Below are 19,803 nucleotides of genomic sequence, written 5' to 3'. Positions count from 1 at the left end.
CCCACAAAATGCAGGGCCGCAGACACTTGGCAGCTTCCAGCCTGAGATGATATGGCTCTCATCACCTACGATACAAATTCAGCGCGCTCTCCTTCCCCTCCAGACATAGGGGACAGCCCTGCACCTGGGACTGATCCACCCCAACTGAACACAACAGAGACCTTCCCGCCCGGGGACACAGACCTGTTGTCGTCCCCCCTACACCCACATCTGGAGTCAGGGAAGACTTATGGTCCGGGTGACAGATTGACACACCTCTGGGGAGGACCCGGACTTGTGGGTTGGCCCGGGTGCCGGGGTCCGGCTGGGGACCTCGGCTGGGGACCTCTGGAGCCGTGCGACGGCCTTGCCCAGCCCCGCCCCGCGCCCGGCCGCCCCGCCCCACTGCCCGCTCCCGCTGGCCCTTCCGCCTCTCTCAGCGGCGCCAGGGAGCAGGACGGGCATCGGGGCCATGGAGAGGACAGCGGGCAAAGAGCTCGCCCTGGTAAGAGGGAGCTGGGGAACCCTCGGACCCCACGTCCCTGGTCTACCCCCAGATTCAGAAACTCCAGGTATCCACCCCTCGTTTTCTAACCTTCCCGCAAAATGGATGTGCCCCGGAGTTCCCACTTGGGGGTTCAGAGTTCCTGACCCGTGAAGCGGCTGGTTTGTGGGGTGGGGACCGGGGTCTGAGCGCATCTCGGGAGGAAGCACCAGAAAGAGTCTTTGTGGCATTGGACTATGGAGTGTCCCCAAACGATACTTCATCCACTCAAGACCTGGGAGGAGGGGATCCATGGCGCAGAGGGACCCGCCTGGGATCCCACCCAGAGTCTCGCGGACTCTGCTCGGGAAAGTGGGCCAAACGGAAAGGCCGGGGGCAGAGGCGGGGGCACTGCCCTGAGCCCGCCTCCCATCCAGGCGCCGCTGCAGGACTGGGGCGAGGAGACCGAGGACGGCGCCGTGTACAGCGTCTCCCTGCGGCGACAGCGCAGTCGGCGCTCGACCCCAGAGGGGCCTGGAGACCAGCAGGTGAGGAAGGGGCTGGAGGCGAGCAGGTGAGGGAGGGGCTGGAGGTGAGCAGGTGAGGGAGGGGCTGGAGGTGAGCAGGTGAGGAAGGGGCTGGAGGCGAGCAGGTGAGGGAGGGGCTGGAGGTGAGCAGGTGAGGGAGGGGCTGGAGGCGAGCAGGTGAGGGAGGGGCTGGAGGTGAGCAGGTGAGGAAGGGGCTGGAGGCGAGCAGGTGAGGAAGGGGCTGGAGACGAGCAGGTGAGGGAGGGGCTGGAGGTGAGGAAGGGGCTGGAGGCGAGCAGGTGAGGAAGGGGCTGGAGGTGAGCAGGTGAGGAAGGGGCTGGAGGTGAGCAGGTGAGGGAGGGGCTGGAGGTGAGCAGGTGAGGGAGGGGCTGGAGGTGAGCAGGTGAGGAAGGGGCTGGAGGTGAGCAGGTGAGGAAGGGGCCTAGAGACGAGCAGGTGAGGAAGGGGCTGGAGGTGAGGAAGGGGCTGGAGGCGAGCAGGTGAGGGAGGGGCTGGAGGTGAGGAAGGGGCTGGAGGCGAGCAGGTGAGGAAGGGGCTGGAGGTGAGCAGGTGAGGAAGGGGCTGGAGGCGAGCAGGTGAGGAAGGGGCTGGAGGTGAGCAGGTGAGGAAGGGGCTGGAGGTGAGCAGGTGAGGGAGGGGCTGGAGGTGAGCAGGTGAGGGAGGGGCTGGAGGTGAGCAGGTGAGGAAGGGGCTGGAGGTGAGCAGGTGAGGAAGGGGCCTAGAGACGAGCAGGTGAGGAAGGGGCTGGAGGTGAGGAAGGGGCGCAGGTGAGGAAGGGGCTGGAGGCGAGCAGGTGAGGGAGGGGCTGGAGGCGAGCAGGTGAGGAAGGGGCTGGAGGTGAGCAGGTGAGGGCGGCCTCGGCTCAGCGGCCTGGGCGTGCGGAGGAGAGGGAAAAGCTGGAGAGCCGAGGGTGAGCCTCCCAAGAGCAGCGGGCCAGGAGAAAGGGCGGAGCTTAGGGGCGACCAGGTGAGTGGAAAGGGCCTGGGGGCTGCCAGGTGACTGGGTGTAAATCCAGGAAATGGGGTGGGGCCGAGCGATAGCGCGTCCCCCGGAGGTGAAAGTGACCGGCCGGGTGCAGGAAATCTGAAAGGAGGAGCGGCCAGGTGGGGGTAGGTGGGACCGAGGCTTGGCCAGTGGAGCGAGACTGCAAGGCTGACTGAAGCCTGGGGTGGCCGCTTGAGGAGGGAACGGAGGGCAGAGCTTAGGGCAATGGGGTGGCCTACAGGGTTGATGTGGGCATTTGATGATTGGACCTCTACTTAGGGAGTCTCAATTTTTCAAAAATGAACACGGTCAGAAGCAAAAATGAGGTGCCAGAGACGGGTGTGGTGGGAAACAAGGGGCCTGGGACGCCCTCGGGTTATTTCATCCACCGTCCCACCTCTCCCCCATCCCCCCGCAGGCTCCCAACCCGGCTGCCGACACCTTCCTCCAGTACCGCACCAGCAAGGTGCGGGCGCTGAGGGCCGCCCGACTGGAGCGGCTGGTGCATGAGTTGGTGTCCGGAGACCGTGAGCAGGATCCTGGCTTCGTGCCCGCCTTCCTGGCCACCCACCGGGCCTTTGTGCCCACAGCCCGCGTTCTGGGCTTTCTGCTACCCCCGCCCCCGCCACCACCACCTCCTGGGTCAGTCATTCTCAGGAGACTCTCAGGTCCCTAACCCCAGAACCCCCTCTGCCCCCATCCCTCAGATTTAGAACCCCAGAGCACAGGTCTTAAAGCTCTGTAGCTCCGTTCCCATCTGATAGAGGCTTTCTTCCCAGGGTAGACAGCAAGAGGGCAGAGGCGCAGGATCTGAGCTTCAGCAAGAACCTGAGGTTGGTTTCCACCCCCCATCCCCGACCCAAGGGAGAGTGGGGGAAGGGACCTCAAGGTCAGGCCTGGCCGCTGCAAGGTCGGGAAGGACTAGATCTTGGACTTAGTTTGAGTCACACACCCTTCTCTGTGCAGGGCTGTGATTTCGGTACTCGGTTCTTGGCTGCGAGACCATCCTCAGGACTTCCGGGATCCCCCTGCCCATCAGAACCTGGGCAATGTCCGAATCTTTCTGGACTGGGCAGCCCCAGGAGGGGCAGAAGCTAGGGAAGCAGAGAAACTTCTAGAAGATTTCTTGGAGGAGGCTAAGGGAGAGCAGGCAGGGGAGGATCGGCGACTGGCTTGGGCAGGTAAGGGACATTCAGTGCTGGTGAAATCCCGAGACTGTGCCACCCCTCTCAAAATGACAGACCCTGAACACATTTTATAAATGAACTCCGACGTTTTTGCATACTAGGCGACCACTACCGCGGAGCCGCATCCCCAGCCCTCGGAAAAGCTGCCTTTCCTTTCCCCCTTCCCTAACGTGTGCCAGAGGACAGTGCTGGCTGTTTCCCTCTGTGGCTGTCGACCTTGTCTGGAAACAAGGTCTCTTACTGAACCTGGAGCTCACCCATTTGCCTGCGGCTGGCCCTTGCCCAAGGTTCCCCGGCTCTGCTTCCCTGTCCCCACCCCACTCTCTGCTGCCCCAGAGCTGAGCTTGCACTGTTGTGCCTGGATTTGTGGGTGCTGGAGATCTGACCTCAGCTCCTCACACTTGCCTGGCAAACATGTGGCCCCCAGAACCATTTCTCTAGCCCCATAGGCAAGACTTTGAGTCTTATTTTCTCCACCTGATCACAAGTCCTCATCAACAATATCAGCACTTGCCTAGTGTCCCCTTGCACTCCAAGATCCTCTGTTCTCTGGCTTGGGATGTCACTTAGTGGCTAAGTACTTGCCCAGCCAAGAGCAGCAACCTGGGTTCAAATCCCAGGCCTGCCATTTGCCGATTGTGTGACCTTGGTTAGGTCTCTTCTCCTCGCTGAGACTCGATTTCCTTATGTGCGAAATGGGAATGAGGACTATGATTGCTCCATGGAATTTTCCATTTAGCACGTGTTGAGACACTAGCTCTGGCCACATAATGGTGGACTAGGGTTCTCACCCTCCTAGGAAGGACACCCCCCCACAGAAATCAGTAAGCAGTAATGGTTGGCCATATGTCTTTGTATTTTGTCTGATTTGTGTTTATTGTTATTGTGTGTGTGACACGTATCTGGATTCCTGCATGCCACAGAGTACATCACTCCTTTGGAGTCTGTTCTCTCCTTCTACTGTTATATGGGTTCTGTTGTTTTTAATGGCTGGGCCATCTGACCAGACATATTATTATTGTATGTTGCTTTTAATTTTCGACAGGATCTCAGGTAGCCCAGGCTAGCCTCAATATGTAGCCAAGGATAACCTTTAACTTCTGATCTTCCTGCCCCAACTCCCCAGTGCTGGGATTACAAGTATGTGCCACTGTACCTGGTATTATTTTTGTTACTATTGTAGTCTTTTTGTTTTATTTTTTAACTAATTTGTTTGTTTATAGCTTTATGTGTTTGGGTGCTTTTTCTGCATTAAGTGCACCATGTGCATGCGCTGCCAGCCAGTGTGAGTCAGAAGAGGACATCTGATCCCTATGCAGCTGAGGCAATTTTCCCACTGAATCTGACTTTTTCAATATTACCAGGTGCAGTGGAGTGTATGCCAAAACATCATATTGACACCTTATTATGAGTACTGAGGTACCAGCAAACACTACAAATTTGTGAGCTAGCCTGGAAGCTAGCCTGTGCTACACAGTGAGCTCCAGGCCACCCGGGGTTACATGGTGAGACCCAGTCTGAAAACAAAGTTGAGGATAGAGAGAAAAATTACAAATCTCACTCAGGTCTTGTTGAAATGTCACTTCTGGGGCTGGTGAGAGGGCTCAGCAGACAAAGGGGCCTGCAGACGGTCCTGACGGCCTGCGTTTGCTCTCTGAGACTCACATAAGAAAGGAGAGAACAGACTCCTGAGAACTGCATACACACAGTAGATGGGTGGGTTTTATTTACTTATGTGTTCATTTATTTATTTGCAGTTTATTTATTTGGTGGTGGTGGAGCACACCATGGCCCGCGTGTGCCAATAAGCCATCTCAATGAACCTAAATGAAATTTTGAGTTTTGTTGTTTTGGGTTTTTTGAGACCGTGTCTCTCTGTGTAGCCCAGGCTGGCCTGGAACTTGATATGTAGCCCAGGCTGGTCTTGAATTCATAGAGAGCGCCCTGCCTCTACTCCTGAGTGCTGGGGTGAAAGGCGCCAAATCTGACAGGAAGAAATATCACTTCTCTTCGAGTGACTCTCCTGCCCTGCGCCGCTGAGGCTGCCTTATTTTTCTGCGTGACATTTGTGACTGATTCCTGGGTTTCCTGCATCCTGTGAGCGCAGGAGCAAAGGCTCCTGTTGGCTTTGTCCCCACAAGCAGGGACAATTCGGATTAGCTAACTGAATAATTGCAGTCTGCTTATACAGAATCATCTCCTGCTGATCTCCTCCTATCTGATTCGGTGTCCCTAATCCTCATCCTTTAATCCCCCAAGCCCTGAGCTGACGAGGCCACTCCGCTGCTCTACGGAGTAGCAGCCACTTGGCTATCTATGCCTACTGACAACGTGTTTTCTCCACTTAGTTGACTACCAAGAAGTTTCCTTTCCTGCGTTCAAGTTTTAAATCTTATGGCATTTCTCTTATTTATTATGTGGTGGTGGAGTGAGTGTGTGTGTGGGGGAGCAGTTCTCTCCCTCTGCCTTGAGGGTCTTTTCTGACGAGGGTCTTTCACCAGGTGGGCGACCTCTCCAGTCCCTGATAAGAACTTTTCTTTTTGTGTGTGTGGCTAGGGATTGACCTAGGGCCTCACACCTGTGTTCTGCCGTTCAGCCAAGCAAGAATGTGGGGTTGGGGCTTGGCTTTCTGGGGTTTGCCTTTTGTTTTATTGAGATAGGGTATAGCTGTGTATGTCTGAAGCCACTGCGAAGTTTCCGCTGACCTCAGATTCCCAGTCTTGCTCCCCTGGGGAAATAAGTGTTCACCACCACATTTAGATAGAATTAGAGGCTATGTTTTTATTTTATTTTTTAAGGTTTATTTTAAATTATCTGTATATGGGGGATGACACACACAAGTGTAGGTACCTGTGGAGGCCAGAAATTTTGGATCCCTTGGAGCTGAAGTTATAAGCAGTTGTGAGCTGTCTGTCATGGATGTTTGGAACTAAACTCCAGTCTTCTGGAGTAATAGTATATGTTCTTAACATCTGAGCCATCTCTCCAGCTCTCTGTTTTTTTTTTATTTTATTTTAACATTTATTCATTTATTTTCATGTATGAAGCACATCATGTCACTGTGTGTGTGTGTGTGTGTGTGTGTGTGTGTGTGTGTGTGTGTGTGTGTGTGTGTGGTGGGGTGGGGTGGTTTCTTTGCTTTGTTTTGTTTTGAGACAATGTCTTACCATACAGCCCTGGGTGTCCTAGAACTCACAAGAGCTCCACTTGCCTTTGCCTCCCAAGTGCTAGGATCAAAGGCTGGCCGCAGCAGGCCTGGTCAAATTTGAGACTTCTTTTTTCTTCCCTCCACATTCTTACACCTTCTCATTCTCTCTCCCTCTCTCTATGTGTGTCTGTCTCTCTGTCTCTGTCTCTCTCTGTCTTTCTTTCTCTGTCTCTGTCTGTCTCTGTCTCTGTCTCTCTGTCTCTGTCTCTCTCTCGCTGGCTCGCTCGCTCCCTCTTCTTTTATTTTATGTGTGTATGTATCTGGGTGTTTTGCCTGCACTTACGTTAGTGCATCCCATGTGTACGTGACGGCCGCAGAGGCACCCTGTGGATTCAGTTGGTCCCCTGAGACTGGAGGTACAGACAGTTTTAGCTACCGTGTGGGCGCTGGGAATCCAACCCCAGTCTTTTGGAAGAGCAGAAAGTGCTCTGAACTGCGGAGCCATCCTTCCAGCCCAAAAGTGAGTTTTAAACACTGTATCTATTCCCCAGGCCCGCCCAGGGCTGCCCAGTCCCCCAGATCAGAGTTTGCAGAGGACTTCGAGGAAGAGGAAGGCCCCTGTTCAGAAGGCCCCGAGCTTCTGGACTTCAGTGTGGATGAGGTGGCGGAGCAGCTGACCCTGATGGACGTGGTGGGGACCCCAGCCAGCGGCAGGGTGGGAGGGCAGGGGGAGGCCTGCAGGGTGAGCTCCCATCTCACCCTCCTCTCCCCTACGCAGGAGCTCTTCCTGCGCGTGCGGACCTGCGAGTGCCTGGGTTCCATGTGGTCCCAGCGCGACCGGCCGGGAGCTGCAGGCATTTCCCCCACAGTGCGCGCCACCGTGGCCCAGTTCAACGCGGTTACGGGCTGCGTGCTGGGCTCGGTGCTCGCAGCGCCCGGCCTGGCGGCCTCGCAGAGGGCACAGCGCATCGAAAAGTGGATCCGCATCGCCCAGGTGTGCCCTGGGGATGGGGCTCGGGCGGGGTCCAGCAGCCAGCCTAGGGTGAGACCAGGAGAGTGGCCTGGAATTGCGGGAAACCAGCTTGGTGAGGTTAAGGATTGGAGCCTGGAAGTGGATGTGATGAAAGAATAGCATTGCAGTGGGGGATGGGAAAAGAGGAAAAAGCAGATCAGGAGTCTGGGGTGCGGGGAGCAGTGGGGGAGGGAAAAGGTGATCCTGGTGGACTTGCGAAGGGAGGCTGTGGGCACGTGTGGGAACTGAGGAACTAGAGGGAAGTAAGGCGCAGGGATGGATGGAAGAGCCAGCTCAGCCAGGAGGGGTTGAGAGCTGAGGGAGGGAACAAGGAAGAGATTCCTTGGAGAAAGGGGAGCATGTCGCTTTACACGCTTAGTCACTCTCTGGAGTCTGACCTGGTATCAGAAAACCCACCCTCAAGCCGGGTGTGCTGGCACATGCCTGTAATCCCAGCACGAGGGAGGTGGAGGCAGGAAGATCAGCCTCAGCTCTGTGAGCAGTCCTTGTCTTTACAAACAAAACGAAAACACCAAGACCCAGTTAACAGAGGAGCTGTGCCTGGGAGACAGATGTGGAGCGCGGCCGGCCGCTGGCTGACCGAGCCACCCCCTCACTCCCAGCGCTGCAGGGAACTTCGCAATTTCTCTTCTTTGCGAGCTATCCTGTCTGCCCTGCAGTCTAACCCCATCTACAGGCTCAAGCGCAGCTGGGGAGCCGTGAGCCGGTGAGTTCCGTGCCCTCTGTGCCCTCTGCCGTAAAGCCCATCCCGACTCTGACTGTGCCCTCTGCTGACCCTGGTCACGCCCCTCTCGCCCCACAGGGAACCACTGTCCACTTTCAGGAAGCTGTCGCAGATTTTTTCTGATGAGAATAATCATCTCAGCTGCCGAGCAATTCTTTCCCAGGTATTGGGTACCCCAAATTCAAGAAAGTATGGTAGTTCATGCTTATGACCCCAAAACTTGGAAGACTGAGGCAGGAGGAACACTGGTGAGTTAGAGGTCAGCCTGATCTACACAGCAAGTTACAGGTTAGCCAGGGCTACATAACAAGACCAGCCTGAACTGTGTGAGAGTCTGTCTCAAAATATCCAAAAAGTGTGGAGATGGCTCTGAGCCTCTGAGCGGCCACATAAACACCGAATGGGAGAACACTGTAATCCCAGCACGAGGGAGGCAGAGACAGGTGGACAGGGCACAGGACAGGCAATCTAGCCAAAAGTATCAAGTTCCAGGTTAAGAAAGAGACCCTAGCCGGACAGTGGTGGCGCACACCTTTAATCCCAGCACTCGGGAGGCAGAGGCACGTGAATCTCTGTGAGTTTGAGGCCAGCCTGGACTACAGAGTGAGTTCCAGGAAAGGCTCCAAAGCCACACAGAGAAACTCTATGTCTCAAAAAACCAGAAAAAGACAGAGAGAGAGAGAGAGAGAGAGAGAGAGAGAGAGAGACTCTAGCTCAAAAAATACAGAAATCAATAATAGGAAATACTTGATATGTGTATGTTTGCCTCTGTGTATATGTGTGTACTGTGTACATGCATGGTACCTACAGAGATCAAAAGAGGACATTGGATCCCCTAGAACTGGAGCTACAAATGGTTATGAATGTGGATGCTGGAAATCAAACCCGGTCATTTTTGAGAACAAGTGCTCATAACCACTGAGCCATCTCTCCAGTCCCAGGATAATTGGTGTTGACCTCTGGCCTAACACACACACACACACACACACACACACACACACACACACACACACACACACACATATTTACACACACACAGAAAACCAAAAAAAGGGCTAGGAACCTGGCTTAGTCACATGCATGAAGCCCATGTAAGTCAGACATGGTGGGGTAGCCTTTCATCCCAGCACTTGAGAGGTGGAGGACAGGTTGTTCAAGGACATCTTTGGCTACAAAGTGAGTTCAAGGTTATCCTGAACTCCAAGAGACCTTGTCTCAAAACAAAACAAAAAGGAAACAAAATTTAAAAAAGCAAAAACAAAAAACCAGGGCCTGGATGCACACACTTTCATCCCAGCACTTGGGAGACTGAGGCAGATGGATCTGTGAGTTCAAGGCCAGCCTGGTCTACTTTGCACGTTCCAGGACAGTGAGGGTTAAGGGGACTTGGAGTCCATCCCAGGGAAGCATCATATTCTCAAAACATCCTTTCCTTCGGTGATCTCGTGCAAAGCTGGCCCAACACTTCCTCTTCCGGCCTGCTTTCTCCTTCAATCATATCAACACCAGCCTTGTTTATTCATTCAGCAAAATGCAAGAAGGTCAGAGGAAAGGGTTACTTAAGGCCAGAGTCATAGCCACGGGGGGGCAGGGAAGAAGCCAGGTTCTAGGAATTTACCTTGATAAGCAGGATTTTCAAATGTGAGCCAGTACGTCCGACTTATTGCAGCAGGAGTATAAGGTTCTGGTTAGAATCGGGTACTTGTCCTCAGTGTGAATTCTGTGTAGATGAGCATGGAGCTTGATTCCTGGGTCTGGAACATTCTGTACTCCTCAAGATAGGTGGGTGCCATGCCCTCTCACCTCCTGCAGGTCTCTTCCAAATCTCTCCACCTTCAAGAGGCCCCTTCCCGGTCATCTCCACACTCCCCTTACCCACCTGATGGCCTTGTTCCTGCCTTCCCTGTTAGGGTTATCTTGGCTATCCCATCTTTCCTTCATGAATGGCCAGACATTTTGATCATTCGGTCACCCCCAGCTAGTTATCACACAACACAGCACATGACAGCACAGTAGATATTCAATAAATACCGTGGGGCTGGAGCTGGGTTGGGTTGGTTGAGGCTTACATCACATGATAACACCCTGGGTTCCATCTCCAGCACTGTATGAAACAGGTGAGGTTGTACACACCTGCCATCCCAGCACTCAGGAGGCAGAGGCAGAGGCAGGAAGACCAGGAGTTCAAAGTCACTCTATGCTGCAAAGAGAATTTGAGGCCAGCCTGGGCTTCGTAAGACCTTGTCAAAAAAAAAAAAAAAAAAAAAAAAAAAAGAACAAAATGAATGAAAGAAAATAAGAGAAGAGAAAAATACCTTGTTAATGGATAGCAAGGCAGGTGACTTCAGTCACACCTGAAGGATAGAACTCAGGAATGAGACAGGAGGATCACAAGTTTGCAAACAGCCTGGGCTACAGTGAAGACCTTATCTCAAAACAAACAAACAAACAAACATCGGGGAACCAGAGAGATGGTCAGTGGTCAAGAGCACTTGCGCTCTTGAGAGGACCTGAGTTTGGTTCCAGTGTTCCAATCATGCAGCGCCAAGGGATCTGATGCCCTCTTCTGACCTCCTGAGGCACCGCACACACACCTACACATACCCCTCCTCATACACACAAACAAAACCAAAAAACCTTCCCAGTGAAGATGTATCTCAAAGGAGGAGGCCTCAAGGGACAAAAAGCACACCTACTGTGTGCCAGGCATTGTCCTGACCCACCAAGAACCAGCACACCTACTGTGTGCCAGGCATTGTCCTGACCCACCAAGAACCAGCACACCTACTGTGTGCCAGGCATTGTCCTGACCCACCAAGAACCAGCACACCTACTGTGTGCCAGGCATTGTCCTGACCCACCAAGAACCAGCACACCTACTGTGTGCCAGGCATTATCTTTACCCACCAAGAATCAGCCCCAGCCTCCGGCTTGTGATTAACAACAACAACAAAAATTAAATTACACTTATTTCTCTGTATATGTGTGTGGGAGGGCACTCACACCACAAAGTCAGACCGGTTCTGTCCCGGTGGGTCCTGGAATTCCCACTCAGCTTGTCAGACTTGGCGGCAGGTCCCCTTTCCTACTGAGCCATCTCACCAGCCCCCAGTTTATAGTTTTTGAAGGCAACATGGGGACCTCAAAGTGGTCTCTGTGAGAAGTTTCAAAGTGGGCCTCAGGTTCCTTTAGTCTTTCCTTTCTTCTCAGGAGGAGGCCTCCGAGGGACCCCATGATGATGACTGCCTCCCCGGAAGTCGGCCATTGGTAAGTGATAGGGTTCAGGACGGGGACGGGAATGGCAAGGGGGACTCTTGGAGAGGGGCATGGGGTCAGTGATGTCAGGGAGTAACTGGAGCTTTGGGGTTGCAGAAACTGCCCCCGGGGCCTGTCCCCTACCTTGGCACCTTCCTCACAGACTTGGTTATGCTGGACACAGCCTTACCGGATACGCTGAAGGTTTGACCCCTTACCCTTGACTCCTGACCCCTGCTCTGTTACCCCCACACATTGGCCCTCCAGGTATCCACCTGTGGTCCTGCCTTGCACCCATCCCCCATACACACACCATGATGGCTCTCACCATCTTGCTCTTGAACTGGCCTTTGACCCTTGACCCTGGATGCTGTAGCTCAGGCCGACTTTGCCCCCCAGGGAAATCTCATCAACTTTGAGAAGAGGAGGAAGGTGAGTAGGTGGGTGCTTGGGTGGGTGGGATGCCCAAGGGTGGGAGGCAGGGTGGGGCAGGGTCTCAGTAGACACCCCCTCAGGAATGGGAGATCCTGGCCCGAATCCAGCAGCTACAGCATCGCTGCCAGTTCTACAGCCTGAGCCCCCGCCCACCAATCCTGGCTGCCCTTCGAGCCCAGCGCCAGCTCAGTGAGGAACAGAGGTGACACTCAGCCAAGTCCAGATCACACACAACCCACCCTTCCCGAAGCTTCCCGAAGCTTCCCAGACCCCATCCTGTAACCTTTCTTTTCTCCTGTCTGAAGGCCACCACCCGCCTCCAAACCAAAGTTTGACCCCATCCTATATTCTGATTTCAACCCTTCATGTCCAGCTAATCACTAGTCACTCAATGTCCCACCTATTCCCCCCTGTGGACTTCTGATCCCGTCATCCAGATCTGTGGCTGATCATCAGGTCCTGGTTGATGCTTCAATGTTCATTTGACCACCAACTCCAGTAGCCCTATTTTTCCCTTTCACTCTATCCAACCATGACTTTTACTGTTGATCCCCTGAGTTATCTGGCCCCGAACTTTGAAGTTGGCCCGATTCAACTCTGTGGTCTCACCCTGCAGTTTCTGTTTTATTTTCTGTTTGCAGTGCTAGTGCGTCACATGTTCTGTCTATACCCTACCCCTAAGCCACGCCCTGAGCCACGCCCCTGAGCCACGCCCCAACCCCTCACTGGGGGATTCTAGGCAAGGGCTCTGCCACTGAGCCACACCCCAACCCCTCACTGGGGGGTTCTAGGCAGGGGCTCTACCACTGAGCCACGCCCCAACCCCTCACTGGGGGGTTCTAGGCAGGGGCTTTACCACTGAGCCACACACACCCCAGCCCCTCACTGGGGGATTCTAGGCAAGCACTCTATGTTTGAGCCACGCCCCTAGCTAATATTCCCCTGTAAGTGCTGTGCACCCCACTAACCAAACAGATCATCCCATCTGTAATGCACCCTGATACCCCAGTGATTCCCATTCCTATCCTGACCTGGGCCCCTAACCCCTCCTGTCTCCCCACCCTATACTTGATTCACACCTCATGCCAGCTCTTCCCTCCTCATCCCTCGCTCTGCTTCCTGCGCCCACACCTCTCACATGCCGAACCCCCAGCTACCGAGTCTCCAGGGTCATTGAACCACCAGCTGCGTCCTGTCCCAGCTCCCCCCGTATTCGGCGTCGAATCAGCCTCACAAAGCGTCTCAGTGCGTGAGTGTCGGGATGTGTGTGGGGGAGCCATGTGGGTAGAGACTGGGGGGATCCACTCCCAGAGCTAAGCCATCCCTTGTCCTCACCCTAGGAAGCTGTCCCGGGAGAAGAACTCTTCCCCTGGTGGGAGTCCCGGGGATCCGTCCTCACCAACCTCCAGGTGAATAGCCAGGGCAAAAGGGACTAGAGACACCCGGACCAAAAGTCCGGCCAGCCACCCCACCCTGAATTCTGTGTTTCGCCAGTGTGTCTCCAGGGTCTCCCCCATCCAGTCCTAGAAGTGGAGAACCTCCTCCTGGCAGTCCTCCAGCCTCCCCAGGGCCCCAGAGCTCCAGCAACAAGGTACCATGATAATCTGTGGTGGTGGTGAGGCCTGGGACACCCAGGGTTCAGAATCTGTGTATGCACGTGGACATGCATGCATGCATGTGTGTGTGTGTGTGTGTGTGTGTACAGTACTGCAGGTGTATCGCAGAGACCAGCTGCTCTCTGCTGCTTTGTCTGGGAGACTGTACACCTCCATGGCCATATGAGCCGTCACCTACCTTCTGGCTTCTTCTCAGCCCCTCACTGGGGGGTTCTAAGCAGGGGCTCTACCACTGAGCCACACCCCAGCCCCTCACTGGGGGTTCTAGGCAGGGCTCTACCACTGAGCCACACCCCAGCCCCTCACTGGGGGGTTCTAGGCAGGGGCTCTACCACTGAGCCACACCCCAGCCCCTCACTGGGGGATTCTAGGCAGGGGTTCTACCACTGAGCCACACCCCAGCCCCTCACTGAGGGTTCTAGGTCAGTGACCAATTCTCATACTCCCAGCACTTTTATTACTTTTTGTCTTGAGACAGGTCTTACTAGGTTGCCCAGGCTAGCCTTGAACTTGTGACCCTCCTACCTTAGCCTCTCCAGTAGCTGAGATAACAGTTCTGTGCCACCAGCTCCAGCTGGCTCACTCACCTCTTCAAGGATGTACAAGTCCCTAAAAGTCTGTACACATGACAGGGAAATGGGCCAAACATCCGCAGGACTATGCAGAGGTTGCTCACTGATGAGTACTGTGGATTTCCATCTGTGAGCACACCTATGTGTGCTCACTGTGTGCTGTCTCCTCAGGAGCCTGTTGTGGCCTTGGCTTTGTGTGAATCTGGTCATGTGTCCATTTGTTTCTCTGTGTGTGATGAGGTGACATATACTCGGTCTTGTGAGTGTGCCCTAACTGTGTGGTTCCGAGTCTCTCATGTGTGAGAAAAGGGGTGTGAGGACTCTGGGTGAGTGTGTCTGTGTTCATCAGCTGATTGAATGTAGTGGGGAAGGAGCCTCGTGGCCTCCGTCACACAGATGAGCAAGGCCACAGCCTCCACCATCCCACACTGCCTACAGCTGTCTCTGAACATGGACCCCCCCTAAGACCTTGACCCTGAGCAGCTCTCGAATTCCCCTCCTTGGGCAGCAGACCTCAGAGGCCCGTGTCATCCGAGTCAGCATCGACAATAACCATGGGAACCTGTATCGGAGCATCTTGGTGAGGGGCTGGGAGGGGACAGCCTTGTCCTTAGATCTGGGACCCTGTCCCCTTACCACCTGTCCCTCTTCTAAAAGTTTTAATTACATTTATGTGGTGTGTGTGTGTGTGTGTGTGTGTGTGTGTGTGTGTGTGTGTGTGTCTTTCCTTCCACCATTCGGGTGCCAGGGATTGAGCTCGGGTTGTCACTTGGAGCAAGCTTTATCTGCTGAACCATTCCACTGGTCCTTTCCTGTCCTTCTTCTCCAGCTCACTTGTCAGGACAAAGCCCCCAGTGTGGTGCAAAGAGCCCTGGAGAAGCACAATGTGCCCCAGCCCTGGGCCCGTGACTACCAGCTCTTCCAGGTCCTGCCTGGGGACAGAGGTAAGCAGGGACAGCTTGCAGTCTAAGCCGGGGCCAGTGAGGTGGGCAGCAGTCACGACTGTGACAAACACTAATGAGCAGCCGAAGACAGGGAGGTTTAGCTTGGCTCACCGTTTGAGAGCTACGGTCCATTATGGCAGGGAGAGCAAGCGGAGCTGGGAGAAGCTCGAGGTCGCTGTTCACACACCTGGAGTCAGGAAACAGAGGTGGAGGCTGCTGCTCATCTTGCTTTCTCCTTTAAAAACTTTTTAAAATTTTACTTATCTATTTTTTTGGATGGGCTGGGCAGTGGTGGTGCATATGTTTAATCCCAGAACTCAGGAGGCAGAGGCAGGCAGATAGCTGAGTTCGAAGTCAGCGTAGTCTACAGAGTGGGTTCCAGGACAGTCAGGGCTGATACACAGAGAAACTTTGTTTCAAAAAACAAGCAAACAGCCCGCCCCATTTTCATGCCATACATAGTACATATGAGGAAGTCAGCCACAGCTTGAGGGCGTTCATTCTCTCCTACCGTGTGGGCTCCAGAGACCAAATTCAGGTTGCCAGGCTTGGCAACTGGTGCTCTTACCCACCGAGCCATCTCAGAGATCCGTTCTGTGTTCTTAACAGTGCAGGACCTCAGCCCATCAGGTAATGCCACCACATTCAGGCAGGTCCTTCGCCTCAGCTAACCTGATCCAGGTAATCGGCCCAGGCTTGCCTCTGATGTCATTTTAGTGTTCATCAAGTTACAAGTGGCACCAACCATCATAGAGCTCAGCTTGACCTGGGCTAGCAGGATCACAAGTCGATTCCAGCAGAGTGTTGAGACACCGTGAAGTGTGTAAAATGTCTGTGCCTTCATTCTGTGAGGTCAAGAGGTGGTCCTAGCTCAGGGTAGTCTTTATGGGAGTCGTGTGGCATTGGCGTTGTTCAGGTCAGATGGAAAAAGGAGATGTAGAAAGCTTGCAGGATTTGAGGTTGTTCAGGTTCAGCCTGGTGGAGCAGGAGACTGAAGGGGTTGGAAGAGGGAATGAGTCTATTTGGCTCACCGTGAGGACCCTGGAGTTATGTGAACTTGGGTTAGGACAGGGCCATGTGATCTTGGATTCAGGAGTATGAAGTTGACCAGGCTTGGACAGAAAGGCAAGAGTTTGTGCTATAAATCATGGTATAAAGTGAGATGGTCATCAGCAAAGAATGTGTGAGGGCTGGAGAGACGGCTCAGTGGTTAAGAGCACACACTCTCAAGGAGAGGACCAAGTTTGGTTCCCAGCACCCACATCAGGTAACTGATGACCACCTGTCACTCCAGCTCCAGGGGAACTGACACCTCTGACCTCTGTGGGCATCTGCAGTCACGTGCACACACACACAATTAAAATATTAAAAATTGGAGCTGGAGAGACGGTTCCGCTGGTAAAAGCACTGGCTGCTCGTTCAGAGGACCCAGGTATGATTCCCAGCCCCCACCTGGCAGCTCACAACCATACCATCATAACTCCAGTTCCTGAGGATCCAACACCCTCTCCTGGCCTCTGTGAGCACCAGGCATGCCCACGGTACACAGACATACATTCACGCAGACAGAACACCCATGCACATAAAAATGAATAGTAAAAGGCTGGGGCCACAGCTCACTTGGTAGAGCATCTGCCATGTAAGCACAAGGACCTGAACTGGATTCCCTAGAATCTGTGTCGGAAAGCTGAGCATGGTGTTGTTCATCAGTAATCCCGATGCTGGCAAGCCAGAGAGAGGAGGCTCCCTGAGGCTCACTAGCCAGCTACTCTACTTGATGGGTTTCAGGCCAGTAAGGGACCCTGTCTCAAAAACAGCAACAGTCACAGGCTCCTGAGGACAACACCTCAGTTCTCTGGAACTGTAAGTCTCCAAAGATGCATGAGCACTCACATTCATAGGCACACACAGGAGAGCATGTGAGAGGTTGAGTATGGATGTGCAGACCTGTAATCCCAGTGTTTAGGAGGCCAAGGTCAGCCTGGGCTACAGAGTGAAATCAAGGCTAGTCTGGACAATTTAGTGAGACATTGTCTTTTTTTTTTTTTTTTTTTTTTTTGGTTTTTCGAGACAGGGTTTCTCTGTGCAGCTTTGCGCCTTTCCTGGGACTCACTTGGTAGCCCAGGCTGGCCTCGAACTCACAGAGATCCGCCTGGCTCTGCCTCCCAAGTGCTGGGATTAAAGGCGTGCGCCACCACCGCCCGGCGAGACATTGTCTTAAAGAGAAAGAAAGAGCTGGAGGCAGTTGGGAGTGGAGACATGGGCTGTGATCCTAACTATTGAAGAGGTTGACAAGAAGATCCAAGTTCAAAGCCTACCTCGAACCAGATGTGGTGGCTCATACCTGTAATCCCAGCATCTAGAGAGTGAGGCAGAAGGATTGCCTTGAGTCAGAGGCCATCCTGCACTGCAAAGTAAGTTCTAGATCAGTCTGGAACTTAGTGAGACCCCGTTTCAAAAGAAAATAAAGAGCTTTGGAACGTGGCTCAGCTTCTAGAGAGCTCAGCTAACATCCTTAGGATCCTGGACTTGGTCCCGGCACAGCATATAAACCAGGCATGTTGGTGACTCCTGTAACTCCAGCCCTCAGGAGGCAGAGGCATGAGAATCAGGAGTTCAAGGTCATCCTCACCTACATAGAGCGTAGGAAGCCTGCCTAAGCTATATAAGTCCCTGTCACAAAAACTGTAACAACGGGCTGGAGAGATGGCTCAGCAGTTAAAGGCACTGGCTGCTCTTCTAGAGGACCCAGGTTCAATTCCCAGCAACCACATGGTGGCTCACAACCATCCATAATGAGATCTGGCCTGTAGACATACATGCAGGCAGAACACTGTATACATAATGAAAAAAATAAATCTTAAAAAAAAAACTATAACAAAAGTCACAAGAAAAATGCTGGCTGGGGATGTAGCTCAGTGATAGACTTCTTACCTTACATAGTCAAGGCCAGTACTTCGGAGAAAGGGCTGGGGATGTAGTTCAGTGGTACAGTGCTTGTCTAGGATGTGTGAGGCTGGGTTCAAAGCCCAGTGCCGGTGTATGTGTGTGTGATATATTATGCATCTAATTATTCGTACATATATACATACATGTATCAGTTACTTTTCTGTTGCTGTGATAACTTCCGTGATAAAGGCAACTTATAGAAGGGAGTTTATTTGGCTTCGTGGTTCCAGAGGGTGAGAGTCCATGGCAGGGTGCTGAGAGCTGAAGCTGATGGCTGACATCATGAAAGGCAAGCTCAAAGCAGGGGGTCTGAACCAGAAATGGCTTGTCTTTAAACTCTCAAAGCCCCCCACACACACCCCCACACCCCCCACACCCCGTGATGTACTTCTTCCGACAAAGCCACACCCCCTAAGCCTCTCCAAACAATGCCACCAACTGGGGACCAAGTATGCAAACACCCAGGACTATGAGGGACATCCCAGTTCCAACCCCCCCCCCCACATGCACAAAGAGTTGTTCACGTGTTGAGTGTGAAGCCCTTAGCTTAACAGGCTGCAGAGCAAGGGTGGCTGGAGCCGTCTGAGTTCATTGTCACGGGAGACCAAGCTTGCCTGGGAAGTGGTTTGGGAGAGGTTGGAGTGCAGGGGAAGCCGTTCGAATGATAGAAGGTTGCCCGAGGAGCGCCCAGACTTTGCAGGCCGCCCATCGTGGTGCCCATTTCCATGCAGAGCTCCTGATTCCGGACGGTGCCAACGTCTTCTATGCAATGAGCCCTGCCGCCCCTGGCGACTTCCTGCTGCGTCGGAAACAGGGGACGCCTTCGGCCTCCCCAACCTGAGGCAACGCTGGCCTCACTCTGGGACACAGGCACCATGGACAGCTTGGGGACCCATTTCCTGAAGAGCCTCCATCCCCAGTGGAAGCTGTTTTGCTCTCTATCCTGGGGACCCCCCCAGCATCAGCCCATCGGACCCCCAACTCCCTGGGCACTTGACCGTTATTCCAAAAACATGACTGTGTGAGAAAACTCAGAAAAATCAAGAGCCTTAAGAACTGAGAGCTTAGCTTAGTGGCAGAGCCCTTGCCCAGCATGCCCTAGACCCAGGATGGTTTCCACCACTCCCAAAAATAAAAGTCTAAGGGGTTTTGGACTATAGCATGTAGTTCATTTGGATCCTAACATGTGACAAGCAGGGCTTTGAGACCCAGTACTGAGTATATCCAGCATGTTGACATACACCCACAATCCCAGTGCTTGGGAGGTTCAGGCAGGAGGATCAGGAGTTTGTCATTCTGGGATGCATAGTGAGTTGAAGGTAAATCTGGGCGACATCATGAAACCTCATTCAAAAAGAAAAAAAAAAAAAAAACTAAGAAAGGGTTGAAACAAGCATAACCAGAGTTCAGGGGTTTCTCCCCTCAGCTTCAGAAGGTGCCGTCCTGCTTTTCTGACGCATGAGTGAAGAAATGGGGGGAGGGAAGAAGTTAGTCATCTCTTGCAAACACAGGCAGTGGGCAACTGGGCATGGTAATACATGCCTATTACCCTAGCACTGGAGGTGGAGGCGGCAGGATCTTGAGTTCAAGGTTATTTTCAGCTGTAGTGTGAGTTCCAGACCAGCCTGGGACATCATTCCCTGTCTCGATTAAGCAAAGAGAGACAGCGCAGATGAGTGAACTTGGAGGTAACCTCAAAATAGGAACAACGGCACCAGCAGCACGCTGGCTTCTGGGCTTCTGCTGTGAACTAGACCTCAACAGGGTTCGAGGCTCACTGAGTTCTTTCAGTTTCAAGGGGCTTGTACAGTGGCTTAGTAGGGAAGCCTCAGTTCAGATCCCCAGCACCCACATAAACAGCAGGGCATGGCGGGGTATGTCTATAATCCCAACTCCAGGAGGTGGAGAGAGACAGGTCCCAGGGGTTCACTAACCAGTCAGTTCA

The 19,803-nt window shown here is 53.5% G+C and overlaps 1 protein-coding gene across 1 annotated transcript; it reads left to right on the top strand.

Annotated features, from left to right (window-relative positions):
- Positions 1-51: 51 nt before the first annotated feature.
- Rgl3 (ral guanine nucleotide dissociation stimulator like 3) lies at positions 52-19,015 on the top strand. Its single transcript, XM_052754503.1, is given in 20 exon segments — positions 52-484; positions 901-1,011; positions 2,414-2,637; positions 2,775-2,828; positions 2,962-3,176; positions 6,882-7,021; positions 7,109-7,324; positions 7,966-8,069; positions 8,166-8,250; positions 11,298-11,354; positions 11,460-11,546; positions 11,742-11,774; positions 11,858-11,979; positions 12,931-13,026; positions 13,118-13,186; positions 13,272-13,368; positions 14,404-14,423; positions 14,425-14,545; positions 14,795-14,909; positions 18,590-19,015. Coding segments are annotated over 20 exon segments (2,109 nt in total). The 5' UTR covers positions 52-451; the 3' UTR covers positions 18,700-19,015.
- The last annotated feature ends 788 nt before the right edge of the window (positions 19,016-19,803 follow it).

Source organism: Peromyscus californicus, unplaced genomic scaffold (genome assembly GCF_007827085.1).
Source record: "Peromyscus californicus insignis strain IS unplaced genomic scaffold, ASM782708v3 Scaffold_11__1_contigs__length_118956290, whole genome shotgun sequence".
Taxonomy (NCBI): Eukaryota; Metazoa; Chordata; class Mammalia; order Rodentia; family Cricetidae; genus Peromyscus; species Peromyscus californicus.
This window is presented reverse-complemented; position numbering and strand designations above follow the sequence as displayed.